At 36.6% G+C, this 24,621-nt stretch overlaps 1 protein-coding gene across 3 annotated transcripts in view; it reads left to right on the top strand.

Moving 5' to 3' along the window:
* EXOC2 (exocyst complex component 2) overlaps positions 1–24,621 on the top strand; it is a 147,899-nt gene that overhangs the window by 114,342 nt on the left and 8,936 nt on the right. For all 3 annotated transcript variants that reach the window (XM_068931992.1, XM_068931990.1, XM_068931991.1), the window contains exons 24-27: positions 15,958–16,013; positions 19,230–19,352; positions 21,751–21,812; positions 23,570–23,629. In XM_068931992.1, the coding sequence (XP_068788093.1) occupies positions 15,958–16,013; positions 19,230–19,352; positions 21,751–21,812; positions 23,570–23,629 (301 nt within the window). The remainder of the gene's footprint in view (positions 1–15,957; positions 16,014–19,229; positions 19,353–21,750; positions 21,813–23,569; positions 23,630–24,621) is intronic.

Raw genomic sequence — 24,621 nt, 5'->3', positions numbered from 1 at the left:
ATGATAGACTTCTAAAAGTACAGCAGATCCATTTTAATAACAAGCATTTCATTAACTTCACATTTCTTTACATGATGAATAGCAATTTAAATTTAATGAAACACTTAAACTTTATTGATGTTTGGATGAAATTATAGTGCTGGACTTGTTCACTGGTTGAAAGTAATTCAAAACTATTAAAATCTTCTACTTTGAACTGTGAAAAATCTTAAGCTTTCTAGTTATTGTAGGTCACTCCTGAGTCCAGATAGTTTCCAAATGTTCAAATTTTAACTTGAATGATTTTTAAGGATCTGTTGTTCAGGTCATGCAAAGACATTCTTCATTTCAAATCCATGCCCTTTTCAAAACATAGTGGGGATTCAGTGAAACTTGGAAGTGAAAAATTATGAAATAGTAACATTGTAACCCAGTGCAAATTCTCACTTTCACCCTAATAAATTGGAAATAAGCAATCTCACTGAATACTATGTGTGCCTAGCAACAATTTGTATCAGTTTTTTTCTTCTCCGTGCATAGTGAAGGGCAGTAAGCTATCTGCAGTAGCATCTCTAAAAGCTATCATTATCTGGTTCCAAGCCCCTGCTTATTTAAACACACAGATATATAGAATTCCGCATGAAGTTCAAGTTATGACATTTTTTTGCTATAAAATATAAAATACATTGTTACAAGTAATTATTACTGATTTGCTGGTCTACATGCATTTGACTGCAGAAAATGCTGCATTTTTAAATATGCACATTGGTGGAAATAAGGACTGACTGAAAGCCAAAATAATGACTACCTCTTCAAAATAATCACAGGAGTTACCAAGTTCGTGAAAGAGAAACTAGATTTTACCATAGAACTCAAATTTGATAATTTAGTGAAATAAAGCAAAGCACAATCTGCTACTACATGCCAAAAAATCCCACCGTATCTGTGACCAAGCTCTTTTTCTTCCTTCAGATCTTTCCCATGACTCAGTACTTCCACAATGTCTACAGAATATTTACTGCTAATTAATGTTTGCTTGTAAACTAATTCTCCTGGCATTGATTTGCTTGCTGGTTTGCTGGGTTTAGTTAATAAGGACAAGTAAAAATTCCATATACCTACAAATAATACACAATGCCAGTTCAGAAGAGAGTATATAAAAATATTGATAGTCAGTTCTGCGGTTTATTTCACTGTAGTGATACCGATAGTTCTACCCATGAAATCTTTTTCAAAAGTCACTAATAAAACTATACAGTAAAAGACAGAGAAAACTGTATATCTTACGGCTGCTAGAAATCCTTTTGCTTAAAAAATGACAGTTTCAGAATTTCTTCTTTTAAAAAAGTCCGTACTGTACTTCCTTTTGCAGTATTTGCCTTATCTTTTACTGACTTATATATCGTCTTAAGTCACTGCAATAAACATAGAACTTTTTTTTTTTTGGTCAGACAGATGCAGGGCATAACTGGACCCTAGTATTAGTCTCTGTATTGTTCCAAATACTTTCTTTGTGACACTGGTTTCTTCTGGATCAATTGGCTTCAGTTTCCTGATTTCTTATAATAATAGTCATAATGTTTGAGTGACAACCAAAGTAAATTCATAAACATAGTATATCTCTAAACCCATTCTTCATTTGTGAAATTGCTGTCATTTTGCATTTGACAGGCTATTATTACAGTAACAGTGACTTCAGGAATTATGAGAAGAACACATAGCTTCCTGAGTGAGTCTGTATTTTGAAAGGTTTTAATAATTTTAGGTTTTATAAAATCATGAAAGGACACCTTCAGGGTGCCTTAAGAAACAATCTATTTGAAAGAAATAAATGAATATTCTTGTAGTCTATGCTTGGTTTGTGCTAATGAAAGGAAATATTACTTGAGATTTTTTGATTCAACTGTTCTCAGTTTTGATAGAAATGTTGATTTTTAATATACTTTATAAAGAAATGACTTTTTCTGTTGAATTGGTTGTTCTGTATCTTTATGGTGGATATAGTTAGACTCTTTTATCTGTGAAATTACCCCCCCCCCCTTTTTTTTTTTTAACTGACGCTTCTTGTCATTATATAAATTTTCCTGTATTGGGATATTTGGGGGTAGCGTGAAGGGGTTATACTGTGTTGCTGACTTTGTTGCTGGCTTGTCACTGTCATCACTGCACATGTGACTGTCCTACACAACCCACACTTCTATAAAGTGTGAGATGTGTCTAGAATTGGCAAGAACCACTGAATATGATGAATTTATATGTGAAGGCTTTTGGAAGCTTATATCTAAATTGAAGTGAAGGTGTACAAGGGTTTTCGTCTTTGCTAAATGGATCAATTTTCAAGAACTTGTGAAATGCTATAGGTAAATGATGAACAGGGTGCTATACTGGAAACTGTATTAGTACCATGTTTCTAAAGAACCTAGATACTAGTTTTACCATATGATACACTGCTATTGTCCGCCACCCTCCAGCTACCCTGTTCCACAGTAGCCGATTCTGTATTTTTCTGAACTCTAACTAATCCAAAGAGAGCTTTTAAGCAGCAGAGCAGCTTCCTGATCAGCCATCAAATACGTATGTACTAACAGGTCTACCCCCTCTTATGTTGGATACTGTATCTTGCCTCAGTGTTTTTCTTGCACACATATCCTGGAAACTCCAGAGTGTTCTGCAGCCAGAAAATACCCATTGAGTTCCCACTCTGTCAAAGGTTGCTTTCCTGGATACACGCAGGAAAGTCACGGTGCTGCCTTACAGATGCCTACTGAAATTGGTGGGAATCTAGCCGTACCGTGAAAGTGCACCCTGTTGATTTTTTTCAGTACCTTACTTATTAACTGATAACGCTCTCTGCTTTATCAAAAGCAAATCCTTCAGCATTGACAGTTTTTCTTATAGTAGAGATTCACTGATAGTAGAACTTCCATACATAATGCTGTGACTATTATATGCTGAAAATGATGGGGGTCAGCGGGGAGAGAAATTTCAAGATTTTAAATAGTTCTCCTTGGGGATAATGAGGCAGCACTGGAAGATTAGGAAGCTGTCCTACAGGCTATGGATTGAATAGCTTGAGTAGAAAAAGTTCAGATGATACTGGGCCATGACCAGATGCAATCATTTTCATTACAAGAAGGAGGGGATCTAAGAATCTTATACATAGTTTTCATTCTTCAGTGGATATATTTCCCACTTAGGGAGAGCAGTGGTTTTGTTTTGGATGGTATATGTCACGCTGTAGTTGAGTGAAATGTCTTCTCTCATAGTGCTTTTTTTTTTGTATACCTCAAATCAAGTACTTTAAGTTGGGTTTCCACTTGAGTAACACATAGGTACTCATATTCACCCTCCCCCCTTCACTGCCCTCGCCGCTCAAAAAAGAGTCAGCAGCCCTAACACTGTTAATGCTGAGGTAAATACGGTAACATTTTGCTTTATGTACTGCTGAATCTGTATGATAACACACTATTAGCTGTAAACTCTTTGTATTCTTACTCTATCAAGATAGTGTTTATTGGTTACAGCCACATGTTGATGGGACAGCTGTATACATAGAGGATTATTTAGTGACTGTACCTGCATCAAGCAACAGTGGTAGAAGTAAAATGACAACAACAAAAAAGTCAAGTTTCCATGGGTCATGTATCTTGAGCAAAGTGCTCACCCAAGGATTGTTGATGCATGTATATCTGTAACCTTCAAATAAGGTAGTTTGTTGGTTTTTTTTTTTTTTAAATCAGTGTGTAGACTGTTAGGTGTAGAGTTTTTTCAGTTGTTTTTATTTTTTGTCTTTTGCCATTTGTACTTCTTGTTACCAGGTTAACAAATTCAAATTTGGTTTATTCTACAGTAATTTAAGTAATTTAAGAGGGCTTATGGTTCAGTTCTCAATATGATGTGGAGCATTCTTTACTCGTGACCTTCAGGTCTGGGTTGCTAAAATGCCCTTTGAACCTTATGTTACCACGTTTTGATAAAAGAAATGAAAGTAAATCCACCTCCTAACTCCCATAATTAAATCCGTGCATATTAAATTGGCCTCTAGCTACCTGCACATCTTTCTAGTATTAGATGCTAGCAATCATCTCTTCTTCCTAAGTGACAGCACTAAAGGACTCTTCGTTTCATATTGAAGGCTTTGGCCTTTACGGCTTTTTCTCCTCAATGATAAAGCAGATTATGTTCTGTCCCAAGAAGCAGAGGATTCTAATGTGAGTGGTAAGGATCTGCGAGCAGGAAGTGTTCTGCACTGCAGACTTCCTCAGCTGTCCCTCAAACACTTTTGGCCGCTTTGAGGGAGCAGCTGATAGCTCAGATCAGCGCAGCAGCTTCTTTTTTAAAGACGTCTCGGTACGGGCTATGTACAAGGGCAGTGAATCAGTGGTGGTGTGTGCTTCCAGAGCTCTCTGTCTACCCTTCTTGTAGACTTAAGTTCTTGTGTAGACAAAAATATTAATCACAGTATTGACAAGCTTTCCAGTTCTTGTTGCTCCTAGCCAGCTAAAACAGAGACCTTCAGGTTCCTCTTTGTACACCATGACATAATTTCTGTTGCTGAAGTTAAAATAGTTCAAAAACTACAAGTAACAAGTCTTTAAAGCCTTCATGTTTAATGTTTTTGGAAGGTGGTTTTGTGGCTACTTGCGCTAAGTTTTACAATTAACATTTATTGTGTTACATGAACACAGTGTCATGGCTGAAAATAAGATCAAGGCAACTAATTCAAAGAAATAGTGATCTGGCTGCAGCTCTCAAACCATTTGGCTAGGTTATGCCTTCTTGACTCTCAGAGATTAGTTTCTATCCTCCCTTGCTTCAGAACTGCACTTTTAGTTTAAAAGCGTTTTCCCGGAAAGGTTACTAGTAATTTTTTCTTCATTAAATTTCGTTTAGTAGTAGCAGCTTTTTACGTCACTGTCAGTTCTTACAGCAATTTCTCTCTGATTCGTAAATGGCCATATGTTTATAATAACCATGAGTTATGCAGAGACGGATTTAAAGGAAACACTAATTCATTTTGCTGTTTAATTAATATGGAGCTAGTATGAACAATAGATTTTTCAAAACATTTTCAGCTTTACCAAGAAAGAACTGCTAATGTGCTATTTATAGCACGTTTTTGTATCTATTTTTGTCAGTAGTCTAAGGACTGACTTAGGACAAATGGGTTAAAAACAGGAAATGTGGTTAAATAAGTGGGTAATCTCTCCAGAGAGTTTCCAGTTTGCCTACACATTCGCATTTTCTTCTGAATGTACTCTCAAAACAACAGTGAGTACAGTACCTTGAAATCCATCTCTGTTTAAAGGAGGGAATGTTTCCAGCAATAGCAGGAAGTGGCCTATAGAAAAGTTTTACAGTCTTGGTTAAATTCAAATGATTTTCTGGAGTCACTATCTGTAAATATATTTTCTGCTTTAATAACATTGGAGCATTTGTACGACATTTTAGTTGATTCAGGTGTGTTATACACATTCATGTCTGTGAACACTGTAATTGCATCTTCAGTTCTAGGTCAGTTTTAAGGAAAGGCTTTCCTCCAACTTTGCCCTTTCTTTTACACTGGGCTATGTCTATTTGTTAATATACTGTGGGCATATATTTTAAAACACGTGTTATCATACTTGTAGGTAGTAGAAGTAGTATTATGAATCAGACTGTACTGTGAAGTAACAAATTCATTGAACATAATGATGATGCTCCTTTAATTCTTTAAAATAGTATTGTCCATGAAAGTAATGGAACAACAGAATTAATCTTTGCTTGTTAACTTACTTTGGAGGTAATAGAGTCCTGGACCTGATCTTAAATTTAGATTCTGTTAAAAATCAGGTGAAACTTGTAAAAGTTGTTGCCTCAAAAGTGTATAATTTAGAAATTTAAAAGACATAAGTATATTCATATCTTCTTTACCTTGATAGAAACAACATTTCAATGTTCTTTTTCATGAGCGTTTGTTTTCCGTAGAGAGAAAAAAAAAAAAAAGCTCTAATAATTTATAAAGGTATGATATTTGTTCCTTAGCAGAAGTAATACCGTCTAAGTGAAAGTTATTCTTTGCACTCATTGCTCGTTATTTGTTTGCTACTAATTATTAGCTTTTTTAAATCAATTTAAAAATGATTTCTGAGTCCAAAGAAGCAGGAAATATAACAAATAAATAAAGCAGCTTTAGTTGTGGTAAAGGTTATGACTTGGTGGAATTCTTGTATTTTTAGAGTTACTGCCAGATATGAATGTTCCACTCTTAGGCTCCTACAAACAGTTTTCTAGAAATGTTTTTGTCCAGAGAAAACAGCAAAGTGCAATGGCAAATGAGCTTTTAGTAATTAAGATGAAACAGGCTTGTCTAGCTACCTTTATTTAGAAAATAGGCCACTGGTAGTACTGATACATGAAGCTAATTTCCTATCAGCCATCTTTGAAGGGAGAAACCTGTATGCTATTGTAAAGAGTAGAGGTGAGCTGCTTTGTTATGTCCATGGGGAATTTCCAAGTCACATCTCTACTTTTTAAAACATCTGCAGGGGTGGCGAGTTAGATGATATCACTGTGTGGGTGGGGACACTTCTGTAAAATAGCATGACATACAGGTGCTATAGTTCATGAAAGGCTCGTGCCTATAAACAAGTTTGGTCTCTTTTCTATTCCACAGTTAGGAGACTATCTTGAAAGGCATAGGCTTCTTGGAAATTAAAATACTACTTTTTTAAATGAGGTTTTACATTCACTATACTAATTGGAAATAGTATCTACCTTTTAAAACTATTTTCCAGAAGCTTTAAGTAATTTAGGGCTTTTCTAATTTGGCAAATACAGCTTGTTGTTTTAGAAGCATACAATGTTTTAATTTAGTAATGGAATATTGATTCTTTCAGTTAATACCTGCACTTGAATTAAACAGACTATCAGACACATTAAACTTTCCCTGATTTTAAATATCAGTTTTCTAAGTACAACACCTTGATTTCAGTGCCTTCCCTGTAGCCTAAGATACTGTCCTTGATCTTCATTGTTGGCGCATGCCACCCTCTTTTTTCACATCGTGCTGGGCACTGAATTCTTAGCCAAATTGCTTGTGTATTTTTTTTTCCCCCAAATCTAAGACAAGTGCTGTGTAAGTCAATAAATAAACTTGAATATTACAAATTGTTTGACAAGAGCAACATTATGTAAAATGTGTTTCATAGCTCTATACCCTGCATGTCTGAAATATTGCACGTGTAAAGTATGTTATAAGTCATGTTTATTCAGAATGCTGTATACTAAATAGAAAAATGTTTTAGCATTCATTTTTCTTTTCACCTTTAGCATGTCTGGCCTGTGGTTCATTTCATGGGATAGCATAGCTAACTACAGTACATATGTACAGTCTGTTGATTTAAAACACTAATGTATAGCACCAAGTGATTGCTAATGAAACATGATATGGTAAGAGAAGATGCTTCTCACTCCATCTGCATGTATATATACACGTATGTGTGTAAACAATGCACAGAAACATTAATGTCGTTTTCGAGAAAGATATACCTAATGTACATTTTATCGCTGACAACGAAATGAGTATGTAGAAAGAGCAGAGGAAGTAAAAATAAATAACCAAAGGTGTTATCCAGGCTCTTGTAAGAAAAAAGCCTTATATTTTAGAAATAAGAAGGGTCACTATAATACATAGTATAAGGAAGCATTATGCCTTTAACCTAAACATCCTTTGAATTTAGTAAAAATGTATATTGGGTAATGAAAAGGATTATGTTTGCATACTATAAGAGAGGTATTAAATAATTTCGGTGGAATCTTAATGAAATCAAAAAATAGACATTGCTACTCCAGCAGTTTAAAAGAAATCCAGAAGAGCTACATGTTCCTATGTCATGTTAGTTTTGCTATCCCTATTGTATAAATTACCATTTTGATGTAATCTACTGAAATTCCATGGTTTCTAGCTTTCTTTGATTTTCAATATTGTACCTTTCTAACACTTATGAAGTCATGATATCAGTGCCAGAAAGCATGCATCAGGTACATAAGATTGTAAATGATAAGGAATTTATAATGCTGAATGATCTTTTTAATAACCTCAACCATAAAAGCAAATAAGAGAAATCTTAATGCCACTAGGTATACTAATGATGGCCGCAGAGTTTTGTTTTCTTATGTGTGTTTGTGGGTGTTTGCATAATACTGCAGACAATTGTTAAGTGTATCATTCCCCCCGCCAACTTTATTTTAACCTATCTTTCTATTTATACATAGTTACTTGCCTGTTAATTGTAGAGGGGGTCACTTGCGTTTGAATGCAAGCTACCACAGTATTAGATTTAAAGAGATTTCATACTTCTTTTAAAATGAATTTTTTTAAATTCTTTAACACACACTCAACTTATTACTATGTTGATATAAATTGAGCACATCTGATTTAACTTGATGTATATATATATATATATTTTTATCATGGGGGATGGAGAAAGACTAAAAATAGATTATATTGATCTCCGCACACTGTAGTGTTTATAGAGCGTCATTGTGCTCGAGGACATGACAGACAGTCATCTGTAAGTATGGGAAACTTAGAGTTATTCTGTAGATCTCCTAAAATTTTTGTGCCAAGGCATATCCACACTGATCTATTTAAATTTCTTCTAGCAACTTCTGCATGCAGGCAATGCTAGCTGCTCTGCTGACCCACTGTGACCTTAGACAATGTTTCACTTTTTGATGCCTCTTCCCCCTCCCAACCACTCTGTGTTACCTGTTTTTATTTTTAGTTTTCAAAAAGAGATGGCTTGATTTTAGTCGGAAGTTATGGGTTTGATACTAAAATTGAAAAGTGAAATTTGGTGGCATGTATTGGGCAGCTTGGCTGATCAGAATCATTCTATCTAACCTTAACATTTTGAGTGGGCTTCAGAGAGGGTAGGATGGTTCTCACTTGGTGTATTGCATAGTATAGTTAAGGTTTCCAAGAACTGCAGAAATAAAAATAATAGCCTACCATCCTATAGGGCATCCTGCTAGCACACAGTACTGTTTTTGTAATATGAGTTGCATGAAGGAAAAAATGCCCTAACCATGCTGGAAATCATGCTAGAATGATTCTAGTAAAAACAGTTGTTAAATATTGCCATTGCTTGAACTGTGATGCAGCCAGAATCTAGAGGAAATTCAACAGTAAAAATCAGACTATTTAAAGACGTTACATGGCTTTGTGGATACCATTCATTAGTTTCTTTTTTAATGTGCACTTCACGGCACTGATTAACGACTTGCAATAGATACATGCAGTTTTTTCCAGAAGTTTCATATAGCACATTAAAAACTTAGAGCAGAGCTGCAGGAACTTAGCTGGTATGCTGTTCAAAACACTGTATGTGACTTGCTGTAAAGTTTTAATATATATCTGATATCTGGAGATGAACATTTCCAATATAGATTCAGTTAACTCTGGTAATAGAGCTTAATGTTCTTGAAAAGAATATCAAATAATTAAAAAGAGCAGGTACTTTCCTTAGAACAGAGCAGATGAAAATGTATTTTTTTCCATTTGTCCTGCTTTGTGGGATATTATTCCTAAATATACTCTCAGCATAGCAAATGAAACATCCACGAACAGTGGAGTATCAGCACTGTGCAGTTAGGTATGAGTAATGTTCATCTCTCAGGATTATCAAACTCAATTGATAATTATTTGGAAGAAAATTTTTTATTAAAAAGTAACCAGGCAAAAAAAAACTGCAGACTGATTGACTGTTCCTGGCATAACTCACTGAACAGAACAATAAATTTTACAAATATTGCCTAGGTTTAAAATTTGAAATTTCTGAATCCCAGGCTTCAATTTTTCTCTTCTCTACCAAGTCACGTTCAAGCCTCTAGGCCAACAAGTTCAGTGTTTTCTATTCAGAGGCACTAAAAGACGTTGCTGCCATCAGCAGCATTGCTTGCTGATGTAAGCAGTGGCCTCCTACAGAGGCCAGAATGCTCTCTGTTGTTTCCTAAATTGGGAGGCTTGGGTGGCTCTGTGCCTACCCAAGGCTCGTTTCTCTTTCAGTCCCTCAGAGGTTAGGTTTCTAATAAGCAAGTTGACTCAGTCTTGCAACAGGACTGGTAGCTTGGTCAGCATACAAAGAACTGTTCGTTCCTCTTTGGTGAATCCTTACCTTTGCTTTTCAAAAAGAGCCAGAACTGAATGACAGCTATCAAACTGTAGGACTTCCAAAGAATGGCTTTTCTAACTCCCCCACAAAAGAGCAGGAGTTGTTGTTTGACTCTGAATTTGCCTAACTTTTCTTTCTTCCCCTCATCGCTAGTGTGGTTTATTGCCAGTGAACAGAGCTGCTTGTTGATGCCACCTGTTTTTTCTAAACAGTAGTATGCTTTAACCCTCCTGCTCCCCCCTTTTTGTACGATAGGCAAATTGAAAGGCCAGTTCCACAAGAAACAACCATGAGGTTAGATTCCCAGTCCTGCCAGTGTTGGCCATTTCAAATGAGGCTCAAATCTCACAGGAGTTGAAATATGTCAAACCTAAGCTGCTTGGGCTAAAATTTGCTGTGTGCCTCTGTTGTCCTGTCTGACCTTCAATTTGTTCTCTGAACTTTTGAGTTTTTAAGGCTGCAGAAGAGGTAAAAATGTTTGATACTTATATCGTCTTTCTGTGTCAACTTACCGTGGAATGACTGGGAATGTTTGAAGAGCCTTGTTGGCTTCTGGCATAGAAAAAGCATCCTGATGAGTTCAGTTGTACCGTATGTGCAACTTCTGCTCTCTTTGTGGAATGCAAATTTTGGGGGGGAAGAGGTGTCTTTAAGTTATGCATATGATTTTGCAGTTCCAAGCTTTTACAAGCTTATTCAGTCACTTTGAAGGTTTCATAATAGAACGCTGTCATGTGAGTACTAGGGGGAAACATAACTCGTAGGGCTACATGTGGGACAGTTGGTAGTACTGAACCTCTCCTGACTGACCTGCATAGGGAAACTAGAAGTTTAGTTTCTGTTTTCTAACAGAAACCCCCTTTTTCCATAGTTCGTACAGCTGTCTTTGCTACAGCTTTACGGTATTGTTAAAACTGCTTGTAAATGTAAACTTTCTGACAGTTTTCGTTTGTAAAAATATTAATAGGTGACATAAACTGTAAATTAAATGTAATGGATAATCTTGCTAGATGTTTCATTAGTACAGAGGACAGTGGAGAGCCCAGAATTGGAATGTGCTATCTTAAAGTTTCTGTCAGCCCATGTCTAGTTAATGGATAAAACTGTCCTTCAATTTTATGTCTTAAGTCTTCCCATCTATGTTTCTTTAGAGTATTATTGGGGCTTTGTTAGTGGAAGCTAGAATTTCAGCAAGTCAGATTCTTCAGTGTTGAGAATGGAGTGGGAGTGGAATGCGTTTATGCTGTAACAGAATAATAACATTTTCCTGAGACAAATTGCAAGGACCTGTTGGCTTTTTCTTTAACACATTTCTGTCAGAAACTAGGGAAAGGTATTGTATTTGTGCTTCAATATGCTAAATAAGAGGTATTTTAAACTTAAGGATGTTATGTTTCACTTGATTAGCCTAATAGTTGCAACCTACAGTTATATGGTGCATAAGCTTTCAGTGCTGTATAATAGGACTGGCAGTGTGGTGTCCCAAAAATTGTAATTGCGTGGGCTGCTGAACAGTCCTAGAGAAAGCTGCACAAAAATTCTATTCTAGACAGAATTTTTTCATTTTGAAATGAATTTCACAACAAATTCGCAGTTGGATGCCACTGCTTGTATTTCCAATGAAGCGTGCTCCAGAAAAGTAATACTTCATTTCAACAAAGCCTGCCACAAACAGTGCAGCAATATAAATCAGAAAGTGGATATTTTTTAATTGTAATTGTTCAAAATATAGTACAATTACTAAATACGCCTGCGGGTCCTGACATTCAGATTTGTTTAGCTTTGTCTTCGCACACAAAAATTAAAAAAAAAAAAAAAAACCCTTCATACCGAAGAGAAAAGAGTCGGGGGAAATACCCTGTTTACTTACGCTCTGTTCATGGTAGGAAAGTGACTTCTGGACAGCATAGGTTGTCAGAACAACACATAATTAGTAGCATAGTGAGAGCAAACTTGTTAGTGGGAACATAGCCTGAACCTCCTAGGTCATCAAATTCAGTCCTCTGCTATTTCAAGTGGTCACATAATACTAGGAAATTGGGAGACCTTCGTTTTTAGAAGTTTAGTCGTTTGCCCCGCTTCCCGCAATGCGATTCTCAAAAGGCGGTTTGAGTAATTTTCTCATGGTTAGAAACTCACTTTTAATTTTGATCCTAGGTTTACTGATGGTCAGGTCATTTATACCTTTCTTGTGCCGGTATTGTTCTTAAGTTTAACTAGTTCTCCCTTCTCTCTGTCTCGCTCACCTTACTGGCATTTATGGAGTGCAGTTGCATCCCCTCTCCATTCTTTGGTTTGTTTAGCTTAGCACGTGAAGATCTCTTAGGCTATTAGATGCTGCAATTAAGGCAGCTGTGGTTTCATATACATGGCCTTTCTCTAAACTGAAGAACTTGTACTGAATGTTCTGGTCTTAAACTGTAAAAACTGTCTAAGAAACTGGATAAATACTTGAATTTGTACTTAACCCCCAATTTTGCCCTCATAACTAAACCTCAGGTACATATAATTAGTGCTATTGCAACTGCAGCAAAGAAATAGTCTCCTTTTCTCAGTTCATCTGTTTGTCCTTGTACGTGGCACAAGTGCTTTTTGTGTGGTGGTATCTCATCTGCAGAGTTGCAGTGGCCAAAGGAGTCGTGTTAACTGAGCTGTCATGCTTGCGTGCATGTGCCTAGTCCTCCAAAGACGCAAGATAAAACATATCTGCCTGTGTCCTTTCACTGAGGTTTAAATTAATCATTTTACCTTAGAGTAACAATGCATGATATTAAGCTACTCTCACTTGATTTTTACCATAGGTTCTGTCTCAACTCTATTCAGCCCATTCATTCTTAATTCTTCAGGTGAAAAATGGTCATTTAAGTCATCTATCTGAGCTGTGCACCCACAGTTAATAATACTTGACAGCTGGCACTAATGTTACCGGCATTAGTACTTCTGTTTGTATACATTAATGGTACCTGTGTTTAGGCTGTTTAAAAAAAAAAAAAAAGAAAAGAAAAGAAAAAAGAAAAACTATATTTTGGGTGCTGTCAGCAACAGCAGACAAAATTAGCAGGTCCCATCCCTGAGCCAAGTTGCATACAAACACAAAAAGAGACATACTACCCCAGGAACTTAGGTGGATGGGGGTGGGAAAGAGGATTCTTCTTTCAAACCACAACACCCTCTTATAAAAGCCCCCCCCAGTTCAGTGTCTATACATTCCAGCTTTTCACTCATCTCCTTGATAACACTTAGGTCAGCCAGCTGGCCTCTTCTCTTTAGGACGCACACCTGCCATTCCTGATTTAAATAGCAGCCCCCCTCACTGTACTCTCGTTAAACCTCTGTTTAGCTGTACAAGAGTTTGAGTTTGTGAGAGCTGTTGCATTAGAGAAGAATATTAGAAGAAGAATATTAGAGAAGAATAGGTCTTAGTAAAGAAATGCTGCTTAGGTCACCACTAAAATTGTCACTGAATAGCCTTTAATAAACATGCTTTGGCAGTGCTCAAGTGTCCATAGAGAAGGAAGTCTGTGTAAGACCTAATCTAACCTGGTGTTTGTGCAGCAACAAAAACACAGTTTCCACAGGAAAGGTCCTATGAGGTCAGTAGACAGCCAAGAGCTGAATACCACATAGGTTTGCAGACCTAAATCGACACCTTGCACCCTGAGGTTAACTGCAAACCAGCTCCCAAGCCTGCCCTGTACTTCCTTGATTTGATTTACATACCACTGTTTGGAAACCTCTGTGCCTTTGTCAAGTTGTATTTGACTGAGAGAGATTATACAAATTTTATCCTCTGCATATTCATAAATTTTTTGATATTGCTCTATTCCTCCCTCCCTTCCTTCTTGTTGCAAAAAATCACTAAGATAAACATGAAGTTATAAAAAAAAGTTTGCAACCCATTGTGTTAGGCTCTTTGATGTTGTTGTTGGTTTAGTTTAAATGAAAAGAGTGACTGGAGATTTTTCAAGGAAAAGAATAAAGACAGACAAAAAGCTTTAGCGACATTTTGGAATGTGTGAAAAAGACTTGTATTTTTTTCACCTTTTCCAATTATTTGCATCCCTTCCAAATAGTGAAAATAGAACATCTAAAAAGATGTTGATCGTTTTATATGTTCAGAAACTAAACTGTTTTTAATGAGAGCAATAACATCTTCTTTGACACTTCCTTCTTGGCTATGAATATTGGAAACAGAGAACATCTTGATGCTCAGGTCTGGGTGTGGACCACAGCTACATTCTGACTGCATGTTGAACCAAGACTCATTGTTCAACGTCTCTCCCTCTGCTTTCCCCGCAAACACCCCAGTTTTCCAGCAGGAGAGCCGTGATGCATTTCATTAAGCACCCTCCAATCTAAACTGTAGGCTATATCATGTCAGACAATGTGAAACACAGCCAGTGAAAGTGCTTATACCTCATGCAAGAGAATGCTGTCTTCCTTTTGTCCTACTCGTTCATAATAATAATCTAAGTGAAAGGAGAACAAATGTCGCCTTTTTAGATCTTGGGATAGGTTGCAGGACCAGCAATTAGTCTAATTTATAAAATGAACACAACTGAGATGACCGTGATGAGACACTGTACTCTGTTCTCTCATAGAGTAGCTCATTTTAATAAGCTCAAGTAACTGAGCCTTTAAAGCTGTTTTTCGTAGTAGGATTAAGTTGCTGCATCTATGTTATCTGAAGGAAAGTGAAGCAAATAAGATGAACTGATTAAAAGTTCATTGATGTAATTGTTATAACAGCAGTATTAATCCCATTGCAATCTCTGGGCTACATGGCCTCACTCATGTCTCTCTGAGATTCCGATCTCTCACCGTAGACAGAACATACAGAAGAGAGTGGTGGGGTCATTGCACTTTCTCTGATTTATGCTAGCGTAATTGAAATCAGACACTGATCTGTCATTTGGGTCGGTACCCCTCTCTCATTGCTCTGCTTTGCACTTTAAACATTTATGCATGATTTAATGAATTAAATGCTTTTTGTATTGCCGTCACTCATGAAGTGAAAAGTCTTCAGAAAAGCGAATGAGGGAATTTTAGTTTTTTGCCTGTTTTAGATTTTGTACCACTGGAGTCCAGTTCCGTGAAGTTAGTCCAGATTCACAGCAGCATAGCTGAAAAAGAGGTTGTTCTAACTGTCAGGATTGTACTGCTGAATGTCCTCCTGTTTAGAATTTCCTTTTAGTGTGAATTCATAAGCTTTTTATGTGCTGGGTAAGTAGAATGCTTTTTGACTTTCCCACCCTCCCTAATAGGAAACTTCTACTAAGGTATGACATCTCTTATAAGTTGTCATGAGTAATACCCTCTAAACCACATTCAGAGAAACAAGAATCCTTGCTATTTCTATCTATAGAATAATTTACAGAGGGAGAAGCTGATAAAGTAGTGAGATCTTCTTGAAGACTGTTATACTTAAACCCTTGTCTTCTCTGGCTCCTTAGCAGTTATCAAGCTGTAGTGCATGTTCTGTGCTATGGTATGTATATTCTAGCAAGACATTTGGAGTTTTTTTTGTTATAATGCTACATTTTTATTAAATTGCAAAGCTGGTGAAATTGGGTTGTCACAGAAGAGGAGTACTGAAACAGGAACCTGTTGGCTTTTGCTGTAAGGAAATGTGCCTTTCTCCATTTGATTTGAAAAAGGAAATAGACTGTGGTGGTGTGGCTATGGAACTTTCTCTTTCTGATTGCAAAAGTGCTAGTAAAAGAGATGAAAAGAAAAAGTACAGTATATAACAGTAGAATATTATGGCTTTGTCAAGATAAGAGAGTGAAAGTGATTAATTACCCTTTTTGTTTTGTTTTAGGTGTCAGAAACTATTTGAAAGAAGCATTAGTGAATATCATTGCTGTGCATGCAGAGGTGAGAAGACTTCAGATTGTTTGATGCTTATATTCATGTGAATAATTTCAGCGTACTTTCTTTGGTAAATGCTGACTTTCACCACACCTGAAAATTGTGCCTCTTTTGAAGTGTCTAATTATGGATATAAGTGCTTTGGGTTAGGTTTAGGCACCCAAGCATGAAACTGCTAACTTTTTTAAAGGCAGAAAGAGATTAACAGTTCCTGTTTATCCTCAGTAACACCCCATTACATTTTTTGGAGTGGGTTTTTTTTTTCCACAGTTTGTTGAAGAGGAAAGTCAAAGTCTAAAGCTCAGTTCTTCCCTTTCCATAAAGATTAAAAATATATATGTATGATGCTCACTCTCTCTGCTTAACTTTATTTTCCATAGCATATAAAAATGAGTTTGTGCTTTAGAAGAAGTGTGTAACATATGCCACTTGGAGTGAAAAGGCAATATATGTCATATCCTTGTATATAGGACAGCAAGTAGAAACCTAAAAGCAGAAAGTTTTACAGTCTATATATAGCGCAAAGAGTTTTTAAAGTCCTTAGGTAGGCAATGGCTTACAAAAGGAAGTGTTTATTAAAATAAGAGTAGTAGTATTAAACTAATCAGTCTTCAGAGCTACAGTTAGTTGGCCTTTTGTGATTATATGCAGGAATATTCTACAGTGGTTTAGGTTACAGCCTCTCTTCTACATATTCTTTCCCTTTAATCACCAAGGGTATTACCAGGAGCAAATGGTAATCTGGTATTAATGTTAGTAATAGCGTCAGTATTACTCTTACTTATGTACTACCAAGGCTACCTTTCAAAATACCACAAGTTTAACTGCTCTACCTCTTGCCTTCATTTAAGGCCTTAGAAAATTCACTTGAGACCTTTATTTCGCTATTCCTTAAATTATAGTGATTAATATAAATTAAAATCTTTCAAGAACTTCATCAGTCACTGGAAATTTGTTGCTTCAATTTCAGTATTTACTTATAGCATTTTTCACACAAGCATTGGTGCATTTTCCACCGAATGCTTCAGACTGAGGAAATAAAAACATGTACCAACACGACATTCATCTGTCTAATTATGTTTTTCAGTGTAGTCGAAGTTAATAAAAATGAAAATGAGAGGTTTTGCCTTAAAGACATTCAAAGGCGTTTGTGACTTACTGACCTAATCCTGTAAACAGGCATACTCATTGAAGTTCTGCTACAGAACAGTGCACAATCTTGCTGACTTCATTGAGACTGATACTGATTTTGGCCCAAATAGTGTTGGCTCATAAATTTCTACATGTGAAGTATTGCAGAAATATGAAAACATGTGTCAAGGTGAAACTCCCATTTCCACCGTTTTCTGGTGAAATTCTGTAAGCTGGGTCAAATTTAAATTTAGCTAGCAAGGCTGTAAGTTTCTGTAGTTTGAAACAGCAGAAATTAACCATCAGCTGAACAGCCATGGTCTGAAGCGGAACGAAAATTGTGTCTCTACCTTAGAATCAAATCTAACTGAAATCGAAATAAAGCTTCTTATTGCAAATATGTGATGATTCACCATTGCTGAGAATTTTTTTTCCTGGATTCTGTATAGTAACATCAAGAATACTCGTTGTGGGTACAAATATTCTCTTCTCAGTAGAAGATTTTTGAGTGTGTTCCTTGTATGTTTGTGTTGAATTGCTCAGCAATATTTGCTGCTGAGTAAGATGACCCCTTCACAGGTTTTTTTCCACTTTTCTTACTGCACAGCTAAGTGTGTCAGTTACAAAGCTTTTGTGGGTCAAAACAGTTAAAGTAGGCTGCATGTTTGAATTAGCAATGTGAATGACTGATAGCCAGCATATATGTAGTCAGTGTGCTTAGCTTGTGATGGGAATCTGCCTTTTTTAATGGTCAGCTTTATAGGATCCCTGATATGTAATTCATTTCTCAAATAACTGAAAACTGGGTAGGAATCTTGCATTCATATTTATTTCCCTTAATTCACTTTTACATACGTGTATGAATATCTTCTGTTAATTCCTACATTTCCTTGTCAAACATAAGAGAGCTAAGCTTCACGTAGAGTGAAGGTCTTCTAGCAAAAAAAAAAAAAAATCATTCAGCTGTATCTTTTTAGGTCATTTTAAAGTAGACGTCTGAAAAAAGGTGTTTTAAAAACTCTGTGTAGTTTCATTCTCCTTTCGCCACTCGAGTCGCATCATCTTCAGTTCCTTATGTCACCTTCCCCCTGCCCAACCCCATGCAATTTTAGTACAGCTTTATCATCACCTTTAAGTCTTGACACAATTTTGATCTGTCTAACCTATAATCCCACTTCCTCTATATTCCAATCTCTTTGCCTGCATTTTCCCCAGTTCTGTGCAGAACATCATACCTTTTTTTTTTTTTTTTTTTTAAAAATCCACCAACAGTTCTCACTTCCTTAAAGCTTACTTTAAGGATGATTGGTTACTTCATGCTGTCCTTCAGGCATAGATCTAATGTTTAATTGTGTTTTGTTACTGTGTTGCAATCACTATTCTGAACTTCTAATGGAAGATCCAAGTACTACTTTAAAAAGTTGTACAGATAAGTAGTTAAAAAGATAATTTTGGTGCATAGGAAAACAGTGAGATGTAATGTTTTTGCCCAGGAACCAATAATTAACAGCAGTGGAAGAACCTAAATGTAAATCCTTTGCACCACCATACTGTCATACCCTTTCAAAGGCTTGTCTCTGCCATAGAGCATAAAGATACTTGCCATTTGACCATGGTTTGACAAGTGTACAGCTGAGTCTTTGCCACACATAAAGGACTCTGAAAGAAATTGCTAAATGCTCGAGTAAAAAGTAGCTGAACGTATAATCAGTGTGATGTGACTTACTTGTCTGAATTAAAAGTGTTATTCACAAAAAAGTAGTCTGTGTGTGACTACCTGACTACCTGCATCCATCAGGAGAGAGCAGATGCTTTGATGTCTATCTGATTTTGTGCACTGCAAGAAAGATGTCATTATCTCTCATCACGTAAGTTATGTAGCTAATACTGCTATTAACAGAGGTGATTGGTCAAAAGTACAGGGCAAGTGTCAAAGACATTCTTCAGATTCCGATTGTTCTGAATATTTTTGTCCATCGATCAAAACAAAGTGATCCCTTCAAAGTGTTTAATGCTTTTTACTACAATGTTAATATATAAAATAGTTGTTGATAGATGCCATGCTCATGATTCTTTCTTTATAACTATCAGGTATTTACCATTTCCAAAGACTTAGTTCCTCGGGTGATGTCAAGGATTGTAGAAGCAGTCTCTGAAGAATTGAGTCGACTAATGCAGTGTGTTTCATCCTTCAGTAAAAATGGAGCTTTACAGGTAGCTGAATACATTGTATTATCAAAGGTCTGTATTTAGAAAACTGACAGTAAGAGAGAGAGAAGTATAATCTGTGTACTTGTTGGATTTATTTTAGCACTGGAAACAAACAAGGAGGTAAAAAGTATTAGGATACAACCTATTTCTCAGGTATATGGTTCAATATCATTTGAGATGCTGGAACTGCATAATAGTAAATACGTCTCCATTTTTGTGTTTGGTTATATTTTAATGATCTGCATCTGAGTACAGAAAAGGTTACCTATTCCCGTGAGATAAAAAGCATCATCATGACATTTTTTTGAAACGTTATTAAATACTGTATTTGGCTTGTCACCAAAAAGTTTATTTTAAAAGGAAAAACAGTTTTATAATCTTTGCAGAGTTTTGACCTTGAAAACGTGATGTCGTAGGATCTTGCAGGTCTTTGCAGAACATGTTAGTCGCTTGCCTTATGTGCTAATTCTGTGTTAGCACTTAGCCATTGCGTGGGTAGGACAGATACTGTTATACTGCCCTCTTCATTTCTGATTCAACTGGTTGTATTTACTCCTGAGTAAGTTTTAAAGGAGTCTGTAAGAAAAAAAAATCAAAAAAAATTCCCATTGACTCAATGATTGCTATGACTGTGACAGGCAGGCAGAATCGGCCACCATTTTTTGTTGCCTGTGGCAGCTGTCTAACATTATGGTGGGAAACTAAGTATCTAAATGCAAGCTTTATTTTCCAAGAGCTGTTAGTAATTGCACTTGACAGAGAATTAAGGTAGGAAGATCACAACCATAAGACCGCAGCAATAAGACTGACTGCCATTTTAAACCAATGCATGCCCAACAACAAAGTTGGCAACGTATCATTTTTCTTTGACTATATGACCCACCTTACAAACTTGCTGCCTAAATCTGTAATTAAAAGAATCTTCCCTCCCTGCTGTAAATGTCTCATTCATGCTTCTTTTCTGTTCCTCTAAACATAGAAAATCCTATGCAATTTGAGATGGACAGTAGCAGTATGAGTGGTGTGAACTGGTCAGACTGATCAACAATATCCATTCCGTATGTGCAGAATCAGACTCTGACAAGAGAAGCCTGAGTCTGTATTCCTGCACCAGATGATTCATACTTATGCGAGCTTTGCTCTTCCACCGTGTTTGTTTAAGTTGTGGCACTTGAGACTGTGACACTCCCGCCATACTGTTACCTCCTAAAACTTAGGGTCCAAAATGTTCTATGTAGGACTTTAAGAAATCCCAGACTATTCAGCTTGGAGGGCTGTACAAAGAAAGGTGAAACATTCTGCAATTTGAAAAATACTTCTTATGAGTATAAAATGGGTGGTTAACTATATCCTGTTTTGTGCCAGAAAGTTCTGTACTAAAAAAAACATAAATCTCTGCTGGCTACCTAGGAGAGAGAGAGATGATGGGAAGATATAAAAGCCAAAACCTTTCATTAGGATTGGAATCAAATTTCTATGTTGCATTATAAAAAGTTTTGTTGTAAACAATTGTTATGATATGAATTATGACTAAATTTATATTTCTCTAATAACTAGCTGGATTAAATTGTGTATTTATGGTGAACAAGATCTGAATCTGAATTGGGGTGAAGTTCACTTAATATTTGTATGGAATAAATTATTTAAGTATTGATCATGTTTAGAATGTTCTTGTTCCATGTGAAACCTGTGGTGATAATGATTACATTTCCAAGATTGGAGAAAGATATATGAACTTTGTGTAATCCCTGAGTTCATTCTCCATTATAGTTTGCCTGGGTGGAAATCAATACCTCGACCACAGTACAGTGTAAGGGGTAGAATCCCCAAGCTTGTGTGCCCGCCAGGTGACAGACAAGATAAGTAGAGCACTACTTCCTCATCTGATGGAGGGGAAAAAAATCAGCAGCAAAACCAAGAATAAAACGTGTATTGACAGATTTTTATTTCCTTCCTCCCTGGCCAAGCCATGCTGTGAGAAGTTAAGCTTACTGTACTTTTTTTTTTTTTTTAAAAAAAAAAAAAGGCAGGGGGGGTGGGGGAGAACAGAAAAGTTAAGGTAGTGTCTTTCTATTGCAGAACAGAAAAGATGGAACAGTTCAAGATTTATTACTGTTACTGAGAGACAAACCAATGTTTTTAGGTTGCTACATAGTCATTGTGACTGTACAAACAATTTGACTTGAATCAAAAGTATGAAATTGTTCCCTTTAGCACTTTCCTAACTGACATGGCAGCATGGCAACCAAAAATACACGAAACAAACTGTTAAAGCCAAGGCTGCTTAAAACTGCAGCTTGTAGTGTTTTCCTCTAAAAACAGATGAAACGTTGCAATACTAATATTCAGTTGACCAAAAGGCATTGTAAGATTGTTTCAATATTTGTATTTCTGTCTTTAGGCAAGACTTGAAATCTGTGCGCTGAGAGATACAGTGGCCATATACTTAACACCAGAAAGCAAGTAAGATGTGCAGTAATTTATACTGTTTCACTGTAATGAAATCTTTGGTAAACATGCAAAAGCACATAATGTAAATTAAGTGTTTTCAAGCGACCGTGTTTCAAACAGAATATGTGTGACATTAAAGAAATACGTTACCACTATATGTTCAAAGAAAATTGTTACTTTCATTTAATTTTTTCTTATGAACTTGAACTTATTTGCTGATACCAACTAGGTATTTTGTACTCTTACCTTAAAAAAAGCAAAAACAAAAAACAAAAAAACTGAACAGTAGCTCAGCTGCTGAGGAAAATAGTGCTAAAACAAGACAAAAAGGTGTCACCAAGTTTCATCCAGTTTTTCACAGAGGTCCCAGGTAGCGTACTGCAAAAAGCCTGACAGACATTTCAGAGAGAACGTAGAACCAGCCACTGGCAGGATCCTCTCATAGGGATATGGAAAATTGGGGCTTTCCACAGGCTCCTACAATACACTTCTCCTTTTCTACACACCTGATCAGGGAAAGCGAGTTCAACTTCCCTCTGTCTCTTACAAAGAAAGCCTTCAAAAAGCAGTTTAGCATTTTTCAATGGGGTACAAAATTAAAGATAAATATTTTGTGGCTGATGCAGTCCAGGCATCCAAAAACACACACTCTGATAGCTGTCAGCGGTTTTGAGTAATGTCGATTGGTTACAAGTTGTTAGTTAGTTGATTATCCTTGGGATTGGATATGAGCTTATTCATTCATTGTTTTAGATTACCTATGTTTTTGTTAGGCCTGGCATTACGTGTTCCCACAGATTGCAGTTTGCTCACGTTACATGATCAACATTTCGTAGGGGAAGTTGTAAAGCCTGAGGCTCTAATGCATCTTCATAATGTCACGTGTGGTATTCTATGATGGCACTGCATTCAACTTGGAAAGGCTTGCTTCCCTATTCTGAGTGTCTGATGGTGATGAAAACCTAGGTGAAAACTACTTCGCACCAGCTCAAATTGGACAAAATTAAGTGCTATTGTTTCCAATCAGCATAGCAGCAAAACAGAGTGAACCCCAGAAGCTGACTCTTGTTAGATGCCTTTTTATTCCTGAACTTGTCACTAATAGCTGCTACAAGTAGCCATATTTATCAGGGTCTTGTATCATTCACGGCACATGCGTTTGAGGTTGCTAAGAGAGGTGTGGAATATCCATCCTTGGAAATATTCAAACTTGACTGGATAAGGCCCCAGGCAACCCTCTCTAACTTCAAAGTTGGCCCTGTTTTGAGAGTGGGATTGGACCTGTTGATCTCTGGAGGTCCCTTCCAACCAAAACTATTCTATGATTCTGTGTTGCATCAATGCAAACCTACTGTGATTTTCTCTCTAAGCTTTCTCCTGTAGGAGAGAATGCAGTGACCTGTCTGCTGAGTGCAGAGAGCCCAAGATCAATATTTTACCTGTGCTTTCATACTCTGATGGTCACTTAGTTCTAGGCAGAAGACAGGCTGGCAATTACTGTAATACCTGAAGAGTCCAGGACATCAAGCACTGTCTTAAATCGACTGCTGGTTTAACATTTCCTTTTGGCCTCTGATGTACATCAGATTAGGACTGTCAAGAGACCTGCCCGAGCCCATGTCCACTTTATATATAATTTGCACATAAATGTCAAGTATTGAGTTGATATTTTCTTAATTTATTGAAATAAGAAGAATGGATAAAATATAGCGTGTCTCTGTGAACTATATGTAGAGAAAGTGTGATAAGTATTTTTGCTTTCCTTACAGCTCAAGCTTTAAGCAAGCTCTGGAAGCCTTGCCTCAGCTCTCAAGTGGAACAGACAAAAAGTGAGTATACTGCACTGTCTCACCTCCTTTCTGGTTTCTAGGGCCATTGCTTTTTACTGTTGTGTCAGAACTTTGTTACAAGAGGATTAACCTTCACTGTATTTTGCTCTTCGGAGTCACAGAATGAAAGCTGCTTTGGACAGTGTTGAAAGTAAGCTAGGCCCTTGTTCAGTGTGGCCTATTAAATTATACAGCAGAGCCAATGGCGTTGTGGCACATCTCCCTTTCCCGTCCTAGGCTTACCAGTTCAATATAACTTTGTATTTATTTTTAAATTTCAGTCAATTTTAGCCTTCTACACTAATCTTCATTTCTGTGAGCTCCATTGTCTTTTCTTGCTGATTTTAGCAGCAATTAAAAAATGGCCAAGGAGCACAGTCCAAATTTTTGCCAGCTGATATTTGGGGAACCTTCAAAACCGATTTGTTTCATTTTAAAACAAATAAGAAGGCTCTATCATTCTTCCTTAACATCAAGAGGAATTTTGGGTTCCTCCTTGCACACCATAGCAACCTTTGACAGCCAAGCTGCTTTTCTGCATCCAACCTAGCATTTGGTAGTCTATGTTATAAGCACAGCTTCGTAAGTGTAGCATGGTAAAACTAGGTGAGATTTGTAATGAGTATATTAGTATAAATATGGCTGTTTTGAGATTGGTATTATGGTATCTTTAGGAACTGAACTGCATCAAATCAGTTTGCACTTAAAATTCAGAATTCAAAGTATTCTGTAGACACATGTAGATCCTGTTTGTACAGCCTGTGAGCTGCAAATCTTGCGTTCTTCCAGAAGTCCTCTGTCTGTTTATTCAAACCTATTGTTCACTAGCACTCCACAGTCTCAAGTTATCTTCTTGCCTTATCTCATGTTTTATTAAAGATAGGATCAGTTTTGAGTAAGGAGAGTTCTTCTTTCAACTCAGACTTTCCGAAACACCTGTCGGATTTTGTTGACTTAGTCACCAGCATCTGAGCTTCATGGGACAGATGAGA

Source organism: Struthio camelus, chromosome 2, assembly GCF_040807025.1.
Source record: "Struthio camelus isolate bStrCam1 chromosome 2, bStrCam1.hap1, whole genome shotgun sequence".
Classification (NCBI taxonomy): domain Eukaryota; kingdom Metazoa; phylum Chordata; class Aves; order Struthioniformes; family Struthionidae; genus Struthio; species Struthio camelus.
This window is presented reverse-complemented; position numbering and strand designations above follow the sequence as displayed.